Source organism: Leuciscus leuciscus, assembly GCF_965113295.1.
Source record: "Leuciscus leuciscus genome assembly, chromosome: 5".
NCBI classification, from domain to species: domain Eukaryota; kingdom Metazoa; phylum Chordata; class Actinopteri; order Cypriniformes; family Leuciscidae; genus Leuciscus; species Leuciscus leuciscus.
The window spans coordinates 47,904,291-47,929,960 of record NC_138729.1 but is presented as its reverse complement, the minus strand read 5'-3'; the positions used below and the strand labels follow the sequence as shown (position 1 = coordinate 47,929,960).

General features: G+C 35.4%; 2 protein-coding genes and 1 long non-coding RNA gene across 6 annotated transcripts in view; 2 read left to right on the top strand and 1 right to left on the bottom strand.

The window, feature by feature from the left end:
- The first annotated feature begins 292 nt into the window (after positions 1-292).
- On the top strand, positions 293-23,676 carry LOC309499695 (serine protease FAM111A-like). 4 transcript variants are annotated; one of them, XM_082171093.1, is made up of 7 exons: positions 507-575; positions 11,961-12,039; positions 12,177-12,239; positions 19,797-19,859; positions 20,527-20,601; positions 20,844-20,909; positions 21,249-23,676. In XM_082171093.1, the coding sequence occupies exons 2-7, from the start codon at positions 11,968-11,970 to the stop codon at positions 23,040-23,042; spliced, it is 2,133 nt and encodes a 710-aa protein (XP_082027219.1). In that variant the 5' UTR covers positions 507-575; positions 11,961-11,967; the 3' UTR covers positions 23,043-23,676. The 4 variants fall into 4 exon arrangements, with proteins under 4 accessions (XP_082027221.1, XP_082027222.1, XP_082027219.1 ...); XM_082171095.1 differs by lacking the exons at positions 19,797-19,859; positions 20,527-20,601; positions 20,844-20,909; positions 21,249-23,676 and adding exons at positions 12,923-12,979; positions 13,224-13,283; positions 13,610-16,609 and having other exon boundaries at positions 293-575; XM_082171096.1 differs by lacking the exons at positions 19,797-19,859; positions 20,527-20,601; positions 20,844-20,909; positions 21,249-23,676 and adding exons at positions 12,923-12,979; positions 13,610-16,609 and having other exon boundaries at positions 293-575.
- Positions 4,113-4,811, bottom strand: LOC309499115. The gene is made up of 3 exons (XR_014206153.1): positions 4,526-4,811; positions 4,360-4,404; positions 4,113-4,268 (listed from the first exon to the last, which is right to left on the bottom strand). It is a non-coding gene; the product is annotated as an uncharacterized lncRNA (long non-coding RNA).
- Positions 18,737-25,670, top strand: part of LOC309499697 (serine protease FAM111A-like) — a 68,301-nt gene continuing 61,367 nt past the window's right edge. The window contains exon 1 of the mRNA XM_082171099.1: positions 18,737-18,843. The gene's annotated coding sequence lies outside the window, so the exon portion shown is untranslated. The remainder of the gene's footprint in view (positions 18,844-25,670) is intronic.

The following is a 25,670-nucleotide window of genomic DNA, read 5'->3' as shown; positions in this document are numbered from 1 at the left end:
CTGAACAAAACATAATTCATAAAATTAAAGTGGACTGTGGACTGAAGTATTTTGAGTTAAAAATAAGCTCTCCAATTCCGCTGGATACCAGATTTATAGGGGTACAAGGAAATTAAATAGACAAATTAGCTAAATATAGCATTGGGAAATAATTATAAAATAGAGACACCTCTTGGAAAAAAAAATGAAGGTAAATTAATAATTAAAAGCAACTTCGACAAACACTGGCAAAATAATCTGGGTATAGGTAGAGAATAAACAATATATTTAAAAATCTATTCAAACTAAAACATTTATAAGTAGAAACAGAAGATTATTTCTACGTGAATCTGGTCTAGAGATCAATGAAGCCATGATTTTACCAAAGACTCACTGTACTTTTATTTTATCATTTACTCACTCCAATATAACAGGTGGCAGTATGCAGCTTTTACAATGGTCTGTAACCCGCCAGAAGACAAAGAAGAATTTCAAATATTTTGCGCGCGCTGCATGAGACCACACTTCACACATAAAGGAAAACAGACGACACGAACTTTCTCCTGCTTCATTTAAGCTATTTTAACACACATAAGGTAACTTTTTCAAACAAAATATCATATTCAACTACATAGAATTACTACAACTTTTATAAATACACTCTAGCATGAATGATTTCGGTTATACTTTTAATGGTTTCACTTGTAATAAAACAAACAAATGCTGTAAAGGATCAAATGCGTTTGTTGTGACTTACTTATGAACTTGCATTTTAGTGTGTATCTATGAACATTAAAAGACTCTAAAGCACGATGATACCAAATGTGTTTGGATTAGTGGCTTTTCCCGCTTTCACAGATTGCGGACCCCACCCCCCATTCGATCTTTAAAAGAGAACGGGAAAAAAAATTACAGATATGGCAAGCCGTTTTAACATTTAATGATTTAAACCGACTAGTCTATTTTCATGCTACTAGTACTTATTTTTTAGATACTAGTACTTATTCATTAGATACTAGTACCTATTAAATAGATACTAGTACTTATTCATTAGATACTAGTACTTATTCATTAGATACTAGTACTTATTCATTAGTTACTAGTACTTATTATTAGATACACTCAAAAAAATGACTCTTTGGTTGAACATGATTTAATCATGGACAGTGGTTCCACGTGATTGATTCAAGTTATTCGAGCACGACTGAATCAGGTTATTTGGACAAGACTGAATCAAGTTATTTGGACACGACTGAATCAGGTTATTTGGACAAGACTGAATCAAGTTATTTGGACATGATTAAATCAAGTTATTTGGACGAGTCTAATTTTAATTGAGTTTACTCACTTCGCTTAAGTTTATCCAACATGAAGTATTTGGGTTGAGATAACATGGTTCCATCATGTGGAACCACTGTCCATGCTTCAATCATGTTCAGCCAAAGAGTTATTTATTTGTGTCTATTTAATAGACACACAGAGTTAAAATAACATACAATCAACCTAAATATAGCTTTTCTTTTAATACATACGATGTTGGCAGTCTAAAGATGGTACTGATTGCATCACTAGCAATCCCATTGGAGATGGTAACTCACCCATAAACACCTACATATAAGAAAGTTGTTTAAAATACCAACATAATAGAATATTAAACATTAACAAGTCTCCCTATTTTCTCATCTTGCTTACATTTTTCTTATCAAAGAACACTGGTACAAAGCAATTACGACAGACCAGGAGGATATTCTTATTTAGTATTTATTGAGATACAACATTTACTTCACAAAACATTCTCAGGCATAAAACAAAATCAGTGGGCTTTATAGTAAAAAATATATATATATAACATTAAAACAATATTATCAGACTTTTTCACCAAATAAGTGAAAACTGCACAAACAAGGAAATATGCTTGTTTAAAATGTGTAAATATAAAATAATATTATACTAATAAAATAACTGAAACAGACTGGACCATTTTTAAGTAAAATGTTTCCTCTAGATTCAACAGCACTTTATGAATAAACTTTGAGAAGTTAGTGTTCTCTAAATAAGGGCATAAATAAGTGCAAAAAACAGCAGCAGTGTACTGACCAAGACTTGGTAGACATCACCACCTCATCTTCAATCAAAACATCCAGTGAGTTTAAAGACAACGTTACTCCTCACCAGCAATGATGGTGACTGCTGCACCTGGTCAAACTCCTTTTTCTAAATGCATTGAAAGAAAAAAAAGAAAGTGTTAGTGTATGTCATCACATATCATAAAAACGACCCTTGTGAGGGCAGACATTTAAATTTTCATAAATTAAAATAAAGGCATGAAGGATCAGAGTAGTGTTTATTCAGTAGGGTTTGTGCCCATTTAAAACCCTGTAGTACTTTAAACAACACGTCTTCCAGTTTGTCAGAAGGATTTTATTGGGAAAAAATGTCAGGGGTTTATCGGTTGAATGTTCTAGAGCATAAAAAAAAAATCATTAATAACATGTAATTTGGCATCAGTCGGTTCTTTATTACAAAGTAGAAAGTAAAGTGGTACTTAAAAGGGATAGTTCACCCCAAAATGAAAATTCTGTCATCATGTACTCACTATCACATCATACCAAACACAAGAATCTTGTTCAGCTTTGGAACAAATAATTTTTATTTTTTTATGTCATGGACCATCCATCAAAAGTCTATAGGGACGTCCCGCGTGACGTCACGCCATTTGGAGCAGCCATCTTGACGGAATAGAAAAATGCTAAACCGCTGGTGATAATACAGCTCGTCGCGAAATATTCATCTATTGACCAACCTTTGCGGTGATGATTGAAAAATCCTTCCCCGCTGGCGTCCAAATCAAAGAGTTGCTGACCCATCCGGACTCGTGATACCGATAGCCTGCTAAGCTTTTAACTGTTATTTGCTTTTAATGAAGCTCCGGTATAGCGTGATGGGAAGTGAATAAGGTAGCTGTAAATGTCACCGAACTCAATGTCAGGAAGTTTTTCTACACATTTAATGCCTGTAAAAAGAACTCGTGGTGCTTCATATGGATCTATGATTCCTAATTATTTGATCTTCCTCTTGTATATTTCTTTTTATGATGACCTGACGTGAAGAGTTAGCTGACGGCCGCTGCGCTAATAATAGATAGTGGCCAGTGACCGCGACGCTGAAGTGTGTGAGAACAAATGAATAACATCAGTGCGAACCACGAACATTTATTTATTTGGATTAAATATTTAAATATTACATTTTAATCATTCTGTGTCATTTTTCAATGTCAGTCTTTTCACTATTTACATGTTTATGCCCAAAATGCTATAATATTCAAAGTAGTTGACTGTCGTTCTCCTCTACCCTGTGTTATTGATTAAATAGCCTAACGTTAGTCTATTTAAAATCGTTACATGCAGGCACCTCGCGAGCATTCATTCATTCAACTATTTTAAAAGACTGGAATGAACACCAGCACACACAAGCAATCTTTTTTATAGTCAATTTAATTTAAAAAATGTAACAACAGGTATGAAATGTCAGAAAGAGAAAAAAAACGTAATGGGAAGACGAGCATAGGACTGCTGCAGCTTAGTGGATAAATATATTTAGCCGATTTATTATTAAGATTGCACAGTTGGAAAGAAAATATATTTATAGTAACATTTCAGCAGGCTCAAGATAATTAATAGTATACCGTGACCATTATTCATTATTTTAATCAATTCGCAGCCATAAAACGTGATAATCCGCATTCTCATGTATGTGCGCTTGTGCAATAGTATTCCGTCAAAATGGCTGACACGCGGCTAGGGGTCACGTGACTGGGAGATCCCTATAGACAATCAATATTTAGCTTCAATAAGTACATAAAGATATAGCTAATCCATATGAATAAAGCAGTTTTATACAAGCCTTCCAATGGATAAAATATGACAAAAAGTATGAAATATATATATAAGACACAAATAACAAATATGAATAACTAAAAATTATTAGCCATACATACCATTCTAGCAACCAAAGGCTTAAATACCCATTATTGATATTATTATTATTAACAATATTCAGTAACCAATAATAATTGTCATTAATGCTTTAAAAACGCACTGAACCAAGAACCATCAACCACACAAGACAACATTGTTATAATATCTTTGATCGATGCCATGAAAATGAACAGAGTGCAAAGATAGATGATTAAACTAACAAACATGTGCAAACTTAGACACATACCTTTTCGTTTGATGTTTAATTCTGTTATGGCGCGGTGATCTCTTTCAGGCATAACATCGTGGATTCTGTCATAAATTCATCCGTATCAGTCGACATAATAAAGCAGTTGTTAAAATTGTTTCTAATCAGACTGATGCAAATGGACGAAAAAGTTACCTGTTTGTTTGCCGTTTAATTCAGTTGATGGCGCGGTCATCTAGGCTTAAAATAGTGCAACCAGGCCATAAATACATCACGTTCAATCAATATAACAAAACTGTTGGCTAATATTTTTTCTAACAACACTGATGCAAATGGATAGATGAGTTAAGTTAACAGTTACCTGTTCGTGTGCTGTTTAATACAGTTTATGGCGCGGCCATCTCATTTAGGCTTACAATCGTGCATTCTGTCAAAATAACACATTAGTATCAACCGACATCATAAAACAGTTTGATAATATTGTTTCTAATAACAGTGATGGAAATGGATGAACACGTACCTGATTGTTTTAAGCTTATATTCCAGTTAATGGCGTGGCGATCTATTAGAGACATGCGCAGCATTAACGTTTTACGAATGTTGCCGCCAGCAAATTGCGTCACAATAAATTTCCGCTTCCTTTAGGTTGAGAATGTGGTTTGTTTTCAGGCTGTTTTGACATTCAGTCCCGGCTGACTTTATAAAAACACACATTTTATATGTGTGATTGACTTTTACTAAACATTATTTGTATCAGTCTGATTTAACAGCAATTTAAGACAAATGACAAACCTAAAAACACCAATAACATTTAATTGCACTTCTATAATTATAATCAAGCTATAAATTAATAAACAAAAATATTTAAAATAAATTATAAATATTATGTAAGTTATTATATATATTTTTTTAATCAGTCAACAGTTTGACTGAGCTAAGTGATTGAAACATGTACTTTTAAAATGAAAACTTTATGTTAAACCAACGAGTGACAGTTTTAAGTCAGTTTAACATGACACAATCATGTTGAAATGAAAAATAGCCAAAATGGCATTATTTCAACATGAATTGTTCAGGTAAAGTGAACAAAACTGAAAAATCATTTTTTTGAGTGTACTAGTACTTATTCATTAGATACTAGTACTTATTCTTTAGATACTAGTACTTATTCATTAGATACTAGTACTTATTCCAATAGTGAAGATGGAAAGCAGAGAACACACAAAGTGTAGCACTAAGTTACACAAACTAATAGTTACGATGGAACCCAACAGAGAATAAGGTTTCAGATAACACCTGAAAAATCTTACATCACAATAAGTATTGTGATTGTCAAAACATTTTAGTAACTAAACAGAAACATGTTACAATGTGTACATGATACAATTTCTGGTAAGCTAAATTTTGTATTATTGCTTGACACAAATTTCACGATTTCAATTCTTGTGATTTGATTCAATATTGACTCATTTGGATAATTAGGTACACAAGATAGGCGTTAATTTTTCTCAAGAAAAAAAAACAACTCACATAATGCTGTAAACATACAGAGAGCCCTATCAGCTGGTAGTATTATTGAAGGTTAAAAATAACTCAGATTAAACATAATGCGTTTTTATTATAATAACAACTTTACTTAATGATATAAGTAAAAATATACTAAATATGTAATATAGTACACATTTAGCAAAATACTCTCTGTAGCTCTTTTTTTTTCTAGCTAACAAACATGCTATAGCCTATATTATGGTCATTAAATGGCTTTCCTGAGGTAAATGTTGTGTGACAATTCTCCAGCTGTTTTAACGTTACCTCTTTCCGTGGTTGAAAAACACTGATTGATCTACATTATGTATGAGGAATATACATTTCGGTAGTTGGACTGTATCTTTCAACGTTGTTCATTCGTGTTGATTTACTGTATTAGCTAGTAGAGATGATCGGTTCACGTGCCGCTAGGGATCTGTCACATCACATTTACAAGCGCCAAAACAATATTTATAGTAAGTGAGTGAGAGGGGGTAAGAGGGGCGAACTGGGGAGAGGTGATGTTGTATTTGGCTCAAAGCAAATCCACCTATATCCATGTGAGTGTGTTAACGTTATCCTCACCTAGCGCCACTTCACAGCTAGCTGCTGCTGCTGCTGCTGTAGCGGTATGTTCAACGCTTTGGACGCTGTTGTTCCTGTCTGTATCCCCAACAGTAGCCGTAAAAAAAGTTTGTAATCTCTGGCAGCGTTGCCAAATACTTATCGGCGTCTTTTTTCTTTTATTTGAGCCGCTTGGGTAACTTCGTTTCATTTTCGCGTTTAGACTCCTCTTGCATCGTCTGTTTGTGTACTTCCCAGTCCTCCTGTCAGTCACTGCGTGTTTATCTTTCGCGCCGCGCACCATTACGGACTAGTCCATTTCATTGTGAAAGTAGGGGGTGTATGTGTAGGGACAGATAACCATGAACTGGACATTTTAACTACTACTTCAACGTTTCAACCTATTTCTTAAGAATATTAATCAAATTTACCATGCTTTTGAAGCGTTCATGAGGATAAGGGGCTATTTTTTTTTCTTTTTCTTTTTTTGAGGTTGGTTGGGGGCCCCCCTACTACGACCGCTGGTAGGGGGCCCCAAGCAGCCGCCTACCTAGACGCCCTATCGACCGCTCACCCGCTCCACTCAGTGTAATCTGTGTGGCAGGTGCAATGAGCTGTCGGCGCATTTAATTAATCTTACCTCACTGAATACCGAACTGACTTTCACGCGGGTTTTTTTGCTGCAAAGGTCATTCATGTAGCTATGATACAGGACACATGGTTCGGCGTATTTTAATATTCATAGTAGGCTTAACAGTAATATAATATTCTGATAGAAGATATAAAGTGACCAGACGTCCAAAATCAAAATATGTGATGTAGGATATAAGGTTTTTTATAAATCACACACTATGAATATGATAAAGAAGCAGATACAGATAGTTGCAGTAAAGTAAGATATTTTAATAAGTTGAAGAAACGTGTGTGTATTACATTGCTTCCTGATATCACGTGCGCAAACACAAATAACCTACCGTATATATATATATAGCATATATATATATATATATATATATATATATATATATATATATAGCATATATATATATATATATATATATAAAACAGTTATGTCCGGTCGAACAATATATGAATTAACTTAAGATTGGATTGTGTTGGTAATAGGCACTTACCTAACGCTAAAAGATGTTTTGTGCCTCTAACAAGTGCTTTCGAACTTCTTTCTGATCTGAATGGTATGTGGAAAACACTTGGGGGAGATTTCTCCCAGTGTCTAGAACGCAACTGAATGCCTTTTCAAGCATCTCAATACTTGAAAACCCACAGAAAACTACTTTTAAATTCGAAATTACTTGATTTACAGAGCGTCTATTCGCACGTCTATTAATATAAACGTTACCTGAGGTAATTTTCCCGGACCTTTTTACAGAAGGTAAAAGTCGCCGTAATCTTTACTGTCATTGTCCATAATTATTACTGAGATGGCACATTAGGACGGGACTAAAATAACCGAGAAGCTCTTGTAATTATTACTTTACACCTCTCCATGCCGGGTGAGGGTGAACACCGGCTGGTGCAGTAAACATTGCCTAGCTAACGTTAAATGTAAATGTAAATGTAAATGTACTTTATTTATATAGCACCTTACATCAGCCGATAGGTGAACCAAGGTGCTTTACAACAGATTAAACAACAATTTAAAACAACACACCGAAAAACCAGTACAGTAATAAATGAAGAAATAAAAAGTAAAGAAAAAATAGAATAAAGATAAATATAAAATATAAAATATAAAAGTGCCACCACACTACTGGGTACTAAAAGCCATTTTGAAAAGATACGTTTTAAGTCTTGATTTAAAAAGGCCCAGGTCAGTAACGATACGCATCTCACTGGGGAGCTTATTCCAGAGCTTAGGTCCAGAAACTGAAAAAGCACGGTCTCCCCAGTGTTTAAGTTTTGACCTGGGCACTTCCAACATGAGTTGATTGGACGACCTCAAAGTCCTTCCGCAATTCCGAATGGTCAGCATGTCTGATATGTTAGCTGGCTACTATTTCAGTACAGTAATATCAAAGATCCTTGCTCCTTCTCAATTATCTGGTAATATTGTATTCATAAAATACAACCAATAGTAGGCTACGGTATGTTAAAAGTAATCCCCCGAACCCTATTTGCGATGGTCCGCCGATTAGAACAGGAAAATGCTCCACAGTGCTCTGGCATCTTAACTGCTGCCATGCAACGAAACTAGGAGTACGACCGGTTCTCAGTGCCCAGCGGCCAATAGGGCATATAGTCTCTATATAATATCTATGGTTAAGACCGCCACTGTGTACAATATAATATTCAATTTGCCTAATGTTTTCAAAACCAGTGCAAACAGTTAGCCTGGTAATACCAGACTCTGCTACTTCGCTTTGCTTCGTAGACAGAGTCTGGAAGGGCATAATAGGCCTTTTTCACGGAAGTTAGAACGCACATCCGGTTCAGCGTTTGTTGTGTAAAGCGACTTCCGGTCGAAACAACAATGGCTGAAGCAACATCGAGGTGTCACTGTAGCATCCCTCATTGCACAAATAATAAGCAGTGACAACCATATTTGAGTTAATGCTTTTCCAAGCAATGACTGTCTGACAAAGAAGTGGATGCATGCTATGTGACACGTAGAAGTCCCGACGTTTAAGATCCCTATAAGTATCACATTTGTTTGTAGCCGACGCTAATTACTCTGCCGCTACTGGCAGTACACATTTTTTTTTATATAATATACTATAAGATTTATTTTTTGTTAATAGTCTATCTTCAATACCTAGAGATATAATTAAATTAATATTTACTAATTAATTCATAAGTATTAAACAAGTTAAATTAAACAAGTAGCCTAGTCAAAACACATCTAACAGAACAATGTTTATTTTTTACATTGTGTTCTTATTTTTTATTAACGAAATGTCAATTTTCGTCTTTATAAGAGACGACACAAAAATCTTCAAGATAGCCTATACAGCCTACAATCTTCAAATGTATAAGGGATTGTCACCTTATAAACAATCCTTTGGAATTGTGGTGGAATAAGCAATTCTATATTGAAATACTTTATTTTATTAGTTCATTAACTATGCCAACTCAACTAATGTATGTAAAGAGCTGGATACTAATTACTAATTAATGTCAACTATTAAATGTAGGCTACTGATAAGAGTTGCCATAGTCTAAAGATTTTTTCTAGACTAGTAGTCATTCATTTAAGCAATTACTAATCGCACATTTATATTCAATCCTTGGTATAGCCTATAGCCTATATATTCCGCGCTCAAGCGCATACATAAAACTTGCCGCAAAGCACCGGCAAAAGTAGGCTAATGATAATAGATTTGTCTGAAAAAATAACAAAGCATTTTAATTGTTTATTAATAAACGAGTGTTTTCTAAATCAGTGTCGACTGCAAACATCTCCATACATCTCCGCTGTAAAGTAGATGCACCTTTCATCGGACAGGATTACATCATCAGATAGTACCGTACGTATTGGCTTTCCATTGGATTTTTTTCGTTGGTGAACATTTCAAGTTTTATAGATATATTTCTCATGTCTGTGAGGCTAGTGATACGCTGTTTTTTCAGTTCATTTTTGAGATACGCTCCAATTCACAGAGATCATGAAAGCGCGTCCTGTTTCTTTTATTTTACAAATGCACAATGTTTTCTTGTTGTTGTGAGTTTACACAAATAAAAGTAGTTGCGACTGATGTATTATTATTTTCTGTATGACCAGAAATGATGGAGTATTTTAAGTTGTTTCCACTGTTGATAGGAAAATGCGAGTGATGGCACCGGCGCGTCCATGTCATGCAGTGCGCGCTCCACACTCCGCACAAACACCTGGATATGTGCTTAATAATAGCGAACATTTATAGGTTAACGTTAGGGCGAGCGGCCATGCCAGACGGATAAGTCCTCTTCGTGTCTAACAAATTAAATCATACATTTTCTACGGCGAGTAAGCGCTGTGCCAGTGGGCGGCTGAAACACAACACTAGAGAAAGCTGGTGTTTTTCTTTAAATAAATTCGTTTAGGCTTTAAAATAAATATTGTTTGTGGGCTAATTAATGCCACAATTATTTGTTTATTTTATAGGCTACTTATATATTTTCATTTTTTGTTTTGCATTGAATACCATTTAAAGGATTTGTTGTGCACTGCAATTCCATCCTCCCATAAAGCCACGTTAAGATTTTTCTTTATAATAAAGGGTTTCTATGGGAGGAAAACGCTTAACGTGTGCGTTGCGTTCATATTCTGGACTCATCTGCTTTTCTGTTGGATAGTATGGTTTAGTAATAAGGTGTGTACAGAATTTGATCTTTTAACATGTCCATTGGGGGCTGCTATATCAGCTTTTTGAATGTAGATGTATGATAGACATGAAAGGCTTAGGCTTATAGGCTATATCAATTTTATGTGGATAAAGGCATATTTTGTAGGCTACATAAAATTGATATAGCCTATATCAATAGCGGAAATAATATGTGGCAGCAATGTGGCACCGTAGCCTACTCTGACGACACCCAAGACGACAAAATAGTTAGTGAGGTAACAGCGCTGGAGCAGATCATGACTATATGCAGTCTCCTCTTCCAGGTATGTTTATGCATTTCTGAAAACAAATTACGAAGCTACTTTCCCGTCATATTTTATTAAATCTATTATTGAAGCCTTTACATTTATGTCCTTTCTCTTTCAAGTCATAATATCATTTTAGTTAATGTTGACACAAATTAAATTAGGCTACTGTTCAAGGAAGATATCACCATACTTTATTTCTCCAAATAAGCTGCCACAACTGCAGTAATAAAATTAAGATAAACAAAGTCTTAAAATTATCTAAAATGACTATTACAATAAAGATTTGTTTTGTTTTGAGTGCGGAGAAGCTCGACAAGTCAAAAAACATCCGCTGATGTAATTGCCGGTAGATTCTTCAGGGAAGTTGTGTGAAGAGTAACGTTAGCGCGTCTGACTCTTTTTCACCGGAAGTCGCTTTACACAACAAACGCTGAACCGGATGTGCGTTCAAACTTACGTGAAAAAGGCCTATAGAGAAGTGTTTTCTCTCTCGCGGGGGGGCGCTTGTCTGAAGTTTAAAATCATTGGTTACCCGTAAGCCAATCACATAACGTTTGGTTATGGCGTGTGTTATGCGCATGCTCAGCCGCATCTAACTTCCACTGTAAACACATGTATGATGCAAAAACTAAACCATCGAGCGAAATACCGGAGTGAACATGGCTGTGAATGACTTTTGCAGATTATGTGAAGTAAATCTACGCATCCACGGTACAATCAGCGTCTACGTCACGGCTCTCAGCCCGCCCTCTGTTCGTTGATTGGCCCCGCTGTTTTCAGGCCGGTGGAAAACTGAAAGATAGGCTGCTATCTCAGACTGACTACAGAAGCGAAATGAAATTAGCGAAAGTAGGAAGTCTGACGTAGTCAGGCTAGCAAACAGTAGGCACCAATCCAAATGTAGGCCCTATTTTTTGTCACAATCTCCTCGCGTTTTATAATTCAGCAAATAATCCCGTGTCAAAATATTTAAGACATTTTTCACACAACTGGATTGTAAGCTAATTTTTATTTACCAATTATGTAGACTGCACTATACATACTTTAGTAATGCAGAATAATATATATTTTTTGTAAGATTTCTTTGAGAACTCATAATTTGTACTCTTTACAGAAACACAATGAATTGCCAACATCACTCTCGACCAACACCAGCGAAGAAAATGAAGAACAGCATTCCGAATTATTTTCTGGTGACATATATCTGATTAATAAATATTGACTTTCAAATTTCTAAGCTTAGCTATTGCCATTCTTTATGGAGATCATATTGAAATGTTTAGCCTTAATCTAAATGATTATGGTGAATATTGTGGAATGTCTATTTCAGAAAAAGCCGTCTGACAGCAACAGTGGAGCCAAAGTGGCGTCACAAACTGGTGAAAATGTACAGGTAAGCCCATGATATTTTAATAATAATGATTCAGGTTTAAGAAACAAAGTTTTAGGTAATTGCTCATGTCTCAGCTAATGAAGACGTCAAGGTCAAGTAAATAAGCAAGTGCAAAAGAACCATAGATTTTTCTTTTATTTCAAAATTAAAAACAACTTTTTAAAAACCCATGTCTTTAATCATCAGTTCAGAGTCACTGAGTTGTCAAGCTCATAAAATAGCACTATAAAAGTAGTCTTTATTGTGCACTATATTCCTAGACTTCTGGATGTCATGTGTAAGGAAAACAAACAGGTAAAAAAATTCCATTATTCAACTAAGTTTTTCTAATGATAAAGTTTTTCCCTCCACATTTGTTTCTGCATATTTTCAAAGAATACAAATACCAAATTTTGGTCAGTTCCTCGCACAAAGCTACTCTATGGCTTTAGATGGCTTGCGATTTATAGAAAGTTTAATGTATACTTTTTTTTCCCACTCTGAGATTTCATATTTTAAAGTGTTGCATGTTAAAGAAACTAACAATCTTATATACTTTGAGTGCACTTTTGATTAATTTTGTGTGGCAATATCATAAAATTCAGTGTAATTTTGGTAATGTCCTGAATTGTATTAGATTCAAATGTTTTCAATTAATAATACTAATATATGCTGTTTTAATGTTTCTTATGCCATTGTTCTAGAAAATAATAAATATTACGAGCAAGAAAAAAGGAAACAATGGCCGTGATCCTCTAAAGGTTTGTTGCATACATACAAATCTGTATCATTGGGTGAAGATTATTTAAGGGTCTCATGAAAAAGTGTGTGGAATTACTCAAGCTAAAGCATTTTGGAAAGACAAAGCTTTTTGATAGCTGCTTTAAAAGGCCATATCTTTAGTGACAATTTATTGCATTGCTTATGATTTACAATATGATGGTAAACCCATGTACACTAGTTGACTCATATTAACTATACTGTTGTAACTATACACTCACTCAGGAAAGGAAGAATGATGTTTTCAAGGATAAAGAGGGTCCATCAAAAAGCCATATGCAGCAGGTTTGTGAATGTTAATGGTACTTGGTGCTTATCAATTCAAATGCCTTTACCTGTATTGCATTTCTTGTCCTTCAGATCACTGTAGAATCACCTGAAGAATAATACACCTAAAAGAATTAAAAAAATAAAAGTGCACATTATGAACTGTGGTGATCAGTGGCTTGTGGATCCAAATTAAATCTGGAAAACTGTATGGAGACTCATCTCTGCTGTCTATTATTTGTATATATTATAATGTTGCGCTGTATTTCTAATCATTTTATGGAAATCATTTATTTATAAATGTTTAAATGCAATTTGTATTCTTGTTCTTCTGAATTTAACAGTGCGACGAGGGGCAAAGCCACACGTTCAATTTTCGCTACCAGTCTAAGAAACATGCAGTGGCGTGTGATACATCCAAGACTGTGCTTGATGCTCTTAATACAAACATGTTTTTCAAGAAGATTAATAAAGACAACATGGAGAAAGAAATAGTCATCAAGAGATCCAATGAAAAAGTTTTTGGAGCTGCTGTGAAGACTGATTTCCCCTGCTGTCTTCTTGAAAAAGACGAGCTCTTAGACATAACCTTCATCAAAAAAGCTGGAAATGTTGATACAAAGAAAAAAACAACTGAAAGGCTTTCATTATCCAATGAATCAGAAAACTTTGTAATCTTTTACATTAAAACAAAAGGAGGGGATAAAGTGAAACGCTTAATGAAAAACAATGAGCTGAGGAAGAAAGTTGAGGATGTGTGTGTGTACGCGTTCAAAGAGGACAGACTGAAGGATGCTCTCCGGCGTGACGGACGCTTCATCAATGACATATTCAAGAAACAGTGTGCACTCCGTGAGTTTGGGAGCGAGATAAACCATGTAATGTCAAACACTGTAGAGCATCTTCATGGAAAGCATTTTAAAATCATTGTTATCAGTGACAAAAAACATCCAGACAGCCAAGAAGACTTCTTGAGTGATGTCAGCACTGAAATGAATGAAGCTTCAGCCGCTGATTTGAAAGAAAACGTTGATCCTAACCAGCATCCCGTCAACACTGAACAAGAAGAAACTCAAAAGAGAAACACAATGAAATCCACAAATACTTCAACTAAATGCTCTAAAATGATTGACTCCGAAGAGACTCTGGGAATTTTGCGTTCTCAGATTAAAGGTTTAATGGAGACGTTAAAGCAGCGAGAGAACCTTAAGAACAAGACTCAGTTCCAGAAGTTCTTCAGAGCAGAATATGATAAAAGCATTAAAAGTTTCTTGGAGGTGAAGAAAGTGAAGCAGCTCATGAGACTCTCTGAACAAGTGTGTCAGATTCGAGTGGAGGGATCCGCCATAGGAACCGGTTTCCAACTCTTTGACAGATTCATTCTCACTAATGCTCATGTTATTGGAGAATTTGACCCTTTCTCCAAGAAGCTTTCAAAGACATTCACTGCTGTATTTGGATATGAAGATTTGGAAGCAAATGAGACCAAGTGTGTGCCGATCAAGGAACAGGTTGCAGCGTACTATTATGGCAAAGACAACATGGGCAGGTATCTTGACTTTGCTCTTCTTGAACTGAAAGCCACTGATGAAATTGCTAACGGTCCTGGATTGCTCAGTCAATACATTCATGCCCCCCCTCCTAACAGAGGTCAGATCTGCATTGTGGGACATCCAGGAGAAGGGGTCAAGAAAATGGACCCCTGCTTCATCATTGAGAGAGAGAATCTACAAGAGGCTGCATATAAACATGCATCTGAGAATCGTGATTTCATTCATGTGATTACACAACAGTATTTGGAAGAGAAATGGGAAAATCATGACAACCAGATCCATTACGACTCTTGTTTCTTTCACGGATCTTCTGGCTCTCCAGTTTTTGATGAACACTGCTATCTGATTGGTGTGCACACTGGTGGATATGTGTACCCAGGAGAAAAGGGTAAAACTAGAAGCATTATTGAATTTGCCTATTCCATGCAGCCCATCCTGGAGAGGATCATCACACAGGCCAAGAAAAGTGAGAGATCTGACATCCTAAAATTACTCTCTGAATATAAATCTTTAAATCTTAACTTGGAAGACAATGATGTGAACATGGAAATAGATCCATAAAACCAGGAAGACTGTAGATGAATAATGGGACAGCAGAGTCTTGAGTTTTGATTGGCGCCACTGTGTCTATATCATATATCTTGGGGTATTAGGCGCGGATTTATAGGTTGACCGGTGGCCCACCCAATCAGATTAATAAAAACTTTTAATAAATTATTATTTATTTTAATAATAATAATAATAATAATAATGAATTAATAAATAATTTCATTTTAATAGTTTCCTGAGGACATTTATGTACAGTAAGTACGAAAAATAGCTACAAAAGAACAATATTATGTCGGCATATCACGTCCAGTGCACGCACTGACTTAACGTTGTGATAGTCTACATGCGAGTCGCGTGACAGACAGATGACCTTCAGGTTTAAAGCAGCCGGGAGGGCTGACTGACATGAGTACAAGGCATAGGCCTATTTAAATTCACTACCGAAGTACCGATCTGCTATAGTTGACATATTTATCAGGTGTGTACATAGGCGTAATTTATGGGTGGGACGGGTGGGACATGTCCCCACCACTTTTTGCCAGTGTCGATATTGTCCCCACCACTTTTTAAAACATCTCGCGGCACGAATGTACCAATTCTACAAATAAATAAAACATCCCCAGTTAACTGGCAGAGCATTCATTTCGTTCGTTTTTTAAATAAGAGACGATCTAGCGCTGAAATGTGTTTTTTAAATCAAGTGATCAAAGTGTACGTTGCCGCTACGATCAGTGGCGCGGATACTGTTCTCTTGTGGCCAGTCTTCACTCGGACGCGCGCTTCAATCCGTTGCGGATACTCTTTATTCGTTCTGGTGAAATCACAAAACATAATGCACACAAACATGTCCCTGCTTGATATACAACCACTGATGAACATAACCAGTTTTGATGAGAGAAAAAAACTATACGAGAAAAAAAAAAAAAAAACTATACGAGTGCGGATTAGAACCCAAATCCTCTGACACGGGTGGCAAACGTTCTACCACTGGACCATTAAGGTATACGTTTATCTAATAGGCGGATACGACAAATTAAACCCCATGTAGCCTACTATTTAAATCGATTGCTGGACATCGTAATGTTATTGTACATATATCTGATTTAGCAAAGTTACGCCACTGGGCGTGTATATAAGCTTAAAAAACCGAGGCCCCTCCGTATATTCACCAGGCCCACCTATTAATGACAATCTGTATCCGCCACTGTTATTCAGGCATGTTTAATAAACAATTTAATTCAATTATGTGTGGAGTTATAAGTTCTGGATGATTCCTGGATGACTCTATGCAAATGTGTCTATTCATTGTCCCTATTATTGTCATTGTCTATTGACTTGTTTCTTGAGTAACTTTAATATCCTGATCTCTGTTAGATTGTATCTGTATGATTCCAAAGGATAAATGATATTCTGCTTAATTTCCAGAAATCCTTAATGCTATATTTTAAAGTGATAGACACAAAATTATAATGCTGTCATGAATTATTTACCCTCATCATTTCAAACCTGCATGACAGAAGAAATATATATTCGGGGGGAAAAATAGACAACATGAATAAATAATGACAGAATTTTCATTTATAGTTAAAGTATCCCTTTAAGGGGTCAACATTCTTCTTAAATATATTTGACTGCTCCAGCATTGTTCAATTCTGCGGATGTTTGTAAAAAAAAAAATAGGCCTACAGCTGTACAGCTAGATCCTGCACTTATACACTGTAAATCTCTTTATAAACCTGTTTTGTCTTTTTTTTTCTAACCTTGTGCCTTATTTTTGCTATATTAAATAATCATGCTGAACAAAATATATTGGCCTCATTCTTGACTATAAGCACTTTCAGACTGTAAACAATGAGACAAGAGTCATCGGCACAAGAGAACCTGATTTTTGCAGGTTGTGCAAAAAAAAACAAAAAAACATGAAATTGAGTGGTATTTACTCCCACTGGAGCGATTTGTTTGCTAAACTAAAGAAGCCATTGAGTATCGTCGAGAGGTTAAAAGGAATTGAATTGGATTAAACCCGCCAATAGCGCGCCAGGTGGATAAGCCAGTTTGTGATTGGTCCCCGCAAATTTGTAAAGGGAGCAGGATAGAAGAATGTACAGGTTTCCAGCCTGAGCTGCAGGGCGAAATCTAATCGCCGGCAGATCGGGCTGGGTTTACCCAGTCTAGCCTAGAATCATAACCACACCATACTGGTCCCCTGACTGAGCCTGGTTTCTCCCAAGTTTTTTTTTCTCCATTTCTGGGTTTGGGTTCCTTGTTTTATTGCAGTTTAATTCTGTTTGCATCATTGATCATTATTTTCCTGTTTATCACTGTAAAGCTGCTTTGGAACAATCTATAGTATAAAGTGCTATAGAAATCATACACCATACAATACCATAATTCAGAGTTTGAGCTGAAAAGGATAGAGTTTGTCTCTTTTTTTGCCAATTCAGTTGCCATTTCTGTTTTTGTGCTGCCTCTGCCTATAAAGTACTTGAGATTTTGAATGTCATTCACACAAGACTGTAGCAAAGGACCATTAGCACCATATGGCTCTAATGTAAAATAATTAGATATGAAACAATATAGGTTAAGTGTACCAAGCCCACCAAAATCTAAGTCTAGGTTTTTTTCATAGATATTAGCATGGTTATAAACACACAAAAATCATTTGTTAAAATGCAAGATTTATCTCTCATTTGAAAATGTATCAATTAGTTGATGTAGATTTTAGAATATAAAATTAAGGCAAGGCAAGGCAAGGGATTTATCTAATTAATTTTTTAGTCAACTGGATGTTTCTCTACATGATGTTCTATTATGAGCTGAACAAAACATAATTCATCATAAAATTAAAGTGGACTTATTTATTTATTGCCAAGCCAGTGATTAACAGAAACATTTTTAATTTTTTTGGTAAATCACAGCGTGAGCGTATATATGAAGCATTTTGAGTCAAATAAAAATAAAATAGCTCCAATTCTGCTGCATACCAGATTTATAGGGGTACAAGAAAATTAAATTGACAAATTAGCAAAATAGCATTGAGAAATAATTATAAAATAGAGATTCCTTTTAGAAAAATGAAGGTAAATCACTAATTAAAAGCAACTACGACAAACACAAAATAATCCGGGTATAGATAAAGGTACAGAATAAACAATATATTTAAAAATCTACTCAAACTAAAACCTTTATAAGTAGAAACAGAAGATTATTTCTACATGAATCTGGTCTAGAGATCAATGAAGCCATGATTTTACCAAAGACTGTACATTATTTTATCATTTACTCACTCCAATATAATAGGTGGCAGTATGCAACTTTTGCAATGGTCTGTAACCCGCCAGAAAACAAAGAAGAATTTTTTATATTTTGCGCGCGCTGCATCATAACTCATGAGATCATATTACACTTCCACATAAAGGAAAACAGACGACACGCACTGTCTCCTGCTTCTTTTAAGCTATTTTAACTCACATAAGGTAACTTTTTCAAACAAAATATCATATTCAACTACATATAATTACTAAAACTTTAAAAAAATACACTCTAGCATGAATGATTTCGGTTATACTTTTAATGGTTTCTCTTGTAATAAAACAAACAAATGCTGTAAAGGATCAAATGCGTTTGTTGTGACTTGCTTATGATTCTTTGGGGGTAAACTTGCATTTTAGGGTGTATCTATGAGCATTATAAGACTCTAAAACGCGATGATACCAAAGGTGTTTGGATTAGTGGCTTTTCGTTCGTGAACAAAATGAAACCGTGTCGAATCATCACTGTTGTGTCACGTGAGGCGCTTTGGCGGCTTTTCCCGCTTTCACAGATTGCGGGCTGCGAATGGCTTTAGTGAATGATTTGCTGGACGACGAACGTGTTCTCAATGCCTATTAAATACTGTGTACAATATAGGCTTTGCTTTGATTTGCCTAATGTTTTCAAAACTAGTGCTAATAGTAGGAACCAATACAAATGTGTTTTTTGTCACCATCTCCTCGCGTTGTTTTTTAATTCAGCAAATAATCCCGTTGTGTGAAAAATATATAAAATACATTTTTCACACAACTGGATTGTAAGCTAATTTTTATTTACCAATTATGTAGACTGCACTATACATACTTTAGTAATGTAGTATATATATATATATATATATATATATATATATATATATCAGATTTCTTTGAGATATTAATCTTAAACTCATAATTTGTCCTCTACAGAAACTGAATTGCCAACATCACTCTCGATCAACACCAGCGAAGAAAATGGAGAACACCATTTTGAATTATTTTCCGGTGACATATATCTGATTAATAAATATTGCCTTTCAAATTTCTAAGCTTGGCTATTGCCATTCTTTATGGGGATCATATTGAAATGTTTAGCCTTAATCTAAATAATTATGGTGAATATTGTGGAATGTCTATTTCAGAAAAAGCCAGCTGACAGCAACAGTAAAGCCAAAGGGGTGTCACAAACTGGTGAAAAGGTGCAGGTAAGCCTATGATATTTCAATATGATTCAGGTTTAAGAAACCAACTTTTAGGTAATCGCTCATGTCTCAGCTAATGAAGATATCAAGGTCAAGTAAATAAGCAATTGCAAAAGAACCATAGATTTTTCTTTTATTTCAAAATGAATCATTAGTTTTTATGATTTTATGATTTATGATATAATTTTTAATCAGAGTCACTGAGTTGTCAAGCTCATAAAATAGCACTATGAAAGTAGTCTATATAGCTTGTGCATTATATTCCCAGACCTCTGGATCCTGTCACATGTGAGGAAGACGAACAGACCAAAAAGTTCAAATCATTTTTAAATGATAAAGTTTTTCCCTCCACATTTGTTTCTGCATATATTCAAAGAATACAAATACCAAATTTTGGTCAGTTCCTCGCACAAAGCTACTCTATGACTTTAGAAGACTTGCAATATATAGAAAGTTTAATGAACATTTTTCCCACTCTGAGACATCATATTTTTAAATTGTTCAAGAAATTAATAATCTTACATACTTTGAGTGCACTTTTTATACATTTTGTGTGGCAATATAAAATTCAATGTAATTTTGGTAATGTCTTGAATTGTATTAGATTCAAATGTGTTCAATTAATAATAATAATTATGCTATTTTAATGTTGCTTATGCCATTGTTCTAGAAAAGAATAAATATTACGAGCAAGAAAAATGGAATAGGAAAAGGAAAAGTCAACAATGGCCGTGATCCTCTAAAGGTTTGTTGCACACTGACATATCTGTATCATTGGATGAGGATTATTTAAGGGTCTCATGAAAAAGTGTTTGGAATTACTCTAGCTAAAGCATTTTGGAAAGACAAAGCTTCTTGATAGCTGCTTTAAAAGGCCATATCTTTTTAGAGTGACAAATGATTGCATTGCTTATGATTTACAATATGATGGTAAACCTTCACTAGTGAACTCATATTAACTATACTGTTGTGTTGACATTCACTCAGGAAAGGAAGAATGATGTTTTCAAGGATAAAGTTAAAGAGGGTCCATCAAAAAGCCAAATGCAGCAGGTTTGTGAATTTTAATGGTACTTGGTGCTTATCAATTCAAATGCCTTTACCTGTATTGCGTCTCTGCAGATCGCCGTATAATCAGTGGCTGATCTTCTACTTCATGAATAATACACCTAAATTAAAGAATTAAAAAATAAAAGTGTGCATTATGAACATTGTGATCAGTGACTTGTGGATCCAAATGAAATCAAATAAAAAATTGTATGGATACTCGTCCTTGCTGTCTATTATTTGTATATATCATAATGTTGCACAATATGGTAATCATTTTATGGAAATCATTTATTTATAAATGTTTAAATGCTTTCTGTATTCTTGTTCTTCTGAATTTAACAGTGCGACGAGGGGCAAAGCCACACTTTCAATTTCCGCTACAAATTCAAGAAGCATGCAGTGGCGTGTGATACATCCAAGACTGTGCTTGATGCTCTTAATACAAACAAGATTTTCAAGAAGATTCAAGAAGAAAACATGGAGAAAGAAATAGTCATCAAAAGATCCAATGGAAAGGTTTTTGGAGCTGCTGTGAAGACCGATTTCCCCTGCTGTCTTATTGAAAAAGATGAGCTCTTAGACATAACCTTCATCAAAAATACTAGAAATGTTGATACAAAGAAAAAAACAAAACGTGAAAGGCTTTCATTTTCCAATGAATCAGAAAACTTCGTGATCTTTTACATTAAAACAAAAGGAGGGGATAAAGTGAAACGCTTAATGAAAAACAATGAGCTGAAGAAGAAAGTTGAGGATGTGTGTGTGTACGCACTCAAAGAGGACAGACTGAAGGATGCTCTCCGGCGTGACGGACGCTTCATCAATGTCATATTCAAGAAACAGTGTGCACTCCGTGAGTTTGGGAGCGAGATAAACCATGTAATGTCAAGCACTGTAGAGCATCTTGATGGAAAGCATTTTGAGATCATTGTTATCAGTGATGAAAACGAGCCAGAGAGCCAAGAAGACTTCTTGAGTGATGATGTCAATACTGAAATGAATGAAACTTCAGCCGCTGATTTGAAAGAAAACATTGATCCTAACCAGCATCCCGTCAACACTGAACAAGAAGAAACTCAAAAGAGAAACACAATGAAATCCACAAGAACTTCAGCTAAATTCTCTAAAATAATTGACTCAGAAGAGATTCTGGGAATTCTGCGTTCTCAGTTTAAAGATTTAATGGAGACGTTAAAGCAGCGAGAGAACCTTAAGAACAAGACTCAGGTCCAGAAGTTCTTCAGAGCAGAATATGATAAAAGTGTTGAGAGTTTCTCTGAGGTGTATAAAATAAAGCAGCTCATGAGACTCTCTGACTCGGTGTGTCAGATTCGAGTGGAGGGATCCGCCAGAGGAACCGGCTTCCTACTTTTTGGGCAATTTATTCTCACTAACGGACATGTTGTTAGGGAATTTCTCGAGTCTCCAGACAAGCTTTCTTCTACAAAGTCTTTAGAAGCTGCATTTGATTTTGAACGTCTGGACTCAGAGGTGAAGCTGGTGCGGGTCAAGAAACAGATCGCTGCTTACTGTTGCATTACAGACGCCAATAATAGGCGTCTTGACTTTGCTCTTCTTGAACTGGATGCTGGTGATGAAATCACAGGTCGTCCTGAGTTGCTCAGTCGTTACAGTCCTGGCCCCCCTCCTAGTGGTGGGATCTGCATTGTGGGACATCCAGAAGGTGGGATTAAGAAAATGGACCCCTGCTTCATCATTGAGAAAAATAATCTACAAGAGGCTGCAGATAAACACGTATCTGAGAATCGTGATTTCATTAATGTGATTACACAGAAGAGTTTTGAAGATAAATGGGACATTTATGAAAACCAGATTAATTATAACTCTTGTTTCTTTCATGGATCTTCTGGCTCTCCAGTTTTTGATGAAGACTGTTATCTGATTGGTGTGCACACTGGTGGATATGTGTACAAAGGAGAAAAAGGTAAAAATAGGAGCATTGTGGAATATGCCTATTCCATGCAGTCCATCCTGGAAATGATCAGAGCACAGGCTAGAATAAAAGGTTTGCATGATATTGTTAATATCTTAGACGCCTACAGCAATAAAAGCTACGAGTATGGAACTGCAGATACAGAGAATCAGGCCGACTGTGAGATGGAAGTTTCTGATTGAAGCCGTCCACACATTTGTGCCGCCATTTCTTTGGGAAAACATGACATCAAGCTTTCAACTTCACTGTCATTATATTGTTTTACATTTCATATAATTCTTAGCGATGATTGTGTGTTCAAAAGCAGAAGTTACACTTGGTTTCTCTTATTTTTGACAAGTGTAAAGTCATGTATCTCATCTGCGGGTGATTGTGGGTCTGACTCGTGCCAAGCGAGCAGAACAGTAAACATTCATTTGGCAGAGACTAAAATTAGAGCTTTTTGTTTCTTTGCATTGTTATTCATACATACTTATGTATTCATATATCCATACATACTCATTTCACTTATGCAAAAATTCATTCACTTATATATCTTTATATGCATTTTTCTTATATTTTTACTTTTTATGTCTGTTGATATTTTACATTGATTTATCTGAATGTTTTGTCTTTGTTGTAAGAGATCAAGTTCAAGCTTTAACAGTAATCCTCTTTGAATTGCACAAATACACCAAATTAATTGATTTGACAATCACTGTAATAAGAGACAACAATACACAATCAATCAAAAGCCCAGATCACTGTTCTTCATACCTGCTTGATGAATGTAGATGTCAATTACAACAAATAAAACCATTTGATATAACAAACACAGCTTTAATGCGTGATTCGTGTGTTGGTTAAGGTTTTATTGCTGCTCATGTTGGCAAGCTTTTGGGATCTTCAGTTTGTTGGGTCTGAAAATTGTTTTGAATTTCCTGTAAATAAGAAATAAAAACCGTTTTTGATCATCCAGGGAACAACACAGTATTAAGAACCTCAGATACTTTGATCTCCTGAGATACGGACAATACAAACACATACTGTAACTTTCCCCAACACTGGTTATGTTATAGGCTATAACATATAAATATGTAAGCAATAGCAAAGTTATTTTTTTTAAACCTAGTGTTCATTTACCAAATGTTACCAAACAACCACAATATACTTCTTGTGATGAAAGTTTTTTTTACAATTATTATATATTTTTTTTTTACAAATAAGTACACAGATAAGTCTGTATACAGTATAAATGTTGAGATGTCTCATTCGTCCATTGATCTGATATTTGCTAATGAAGACGAACATAACTTGCTAACACTTTTAATAAGCTGGGACATTTTCCCAACTCATAAATAAACAAAAATGTTTGCATCGCAAAGGTCCTAAAAATGTATGTTTGTTTTTTATAATTGCCTGGGGCATTCTACAGCCCTTCATCAAACTTCTCAGCACAGTTCCCACCTCAGATTGTTTTTAATAAATGTACAAAGCGTAAAAACAGATTAACACTATATGTGCCCAAATTCTGATTGGGTGGGCAAGGCAGATGTTTGGGTGGGCTCAGCCCACCCCTGTACATGCCTAGAACTGGCCCAGCTTACAAAACCATTCAATATGCTATAGGCATATCTGTTAAATCCATAGGTTTAGTAAGGATTGAGAAATTAGAAAATGCCGCGCAGTCTGGTAGAGAAACGACCACTCCCCAAGATCTTTCTGGAAATTAACATTTGACTCTCTCTTGAGAAACTAGCATCCCCGAGTCAATCACCTTCCCCATGTCATCTCTCTCTCATTCTGAGATATTCACCCAAAAATCTATATGGTTTAATGTGAATAATTATCATACAGTATTATATATGTTTGGTATCATTTGAAATGTCTCAGTGTGACTGGTACAAAGGTCTCATCCCCAAAGAAGTAAAACAAAAGGTATTAAAGTTTTTAAGAGTTTAGAGATATCTTGCTTACAGAGGAGGGTGGGTCTTCCAGGCAAATGGCATCCTGCTCCCAAAAGGTGTAAACTCTGAAACATTTGCTAAAAATGGGAATTTGCATTCAATGTGAAAGAAGTTTCTGTCTCAGTCTGAGTACTTAAAGAAATGCAATGAGAGGCTCAGCGCGATTCTATAACTCAGATCAGCCCATAATGTTGAAGGTCCTCAAACACTTCAGCATTATGTATTTTTCTAAATGTCGGGTTTACATATTTTACTCTTTATCTCTGAGCATTTGATTTTATTGTATTGATTGTCTTTGAACTGATTATATAATTGGCATGATACATTTACCTGACATAATAAATTATTGCGTTTAAAATTATTCTAAATTACTCTGAAATTACTTTCTCAAGTAGATTAAGTGAAGTTTTATGTTTCTGCAAATCTGCGTCCAGGGATAAGTACATACTAGATCCCAGTTTAGATGGAGCGTGAGGCATATCTGGTGGGATTCTAGATTCCTGACTAACTGCTTGATTTGAACTAAGTTGTTATGCAGTCGCAAATAGGGGGGTAGATAAAAACACTATTAAAGTAATAGCAAGCATTGAAGCGGCATTATCTTAATGTACTAGCCATAACCTCTGGTTATTGTTTTGGCTTTAACTAAGTTCAGACAGGACCACATTGGCAAGTTACTTGAGTTTATTAAACACAATTTATCTTTGGCGGTATGGTTCCCTATGGGGGTTCTTGCTCCATGATTAATGGCATACAGAGCTTAAGCATTAACCCCCCAAAACATGATGAGAGGTAATAACTTGCCCTGAAGAAGAACCCCCCAAACCATATCCATGTTCTGCTCCTGCAAAAGAGAAAAGACAA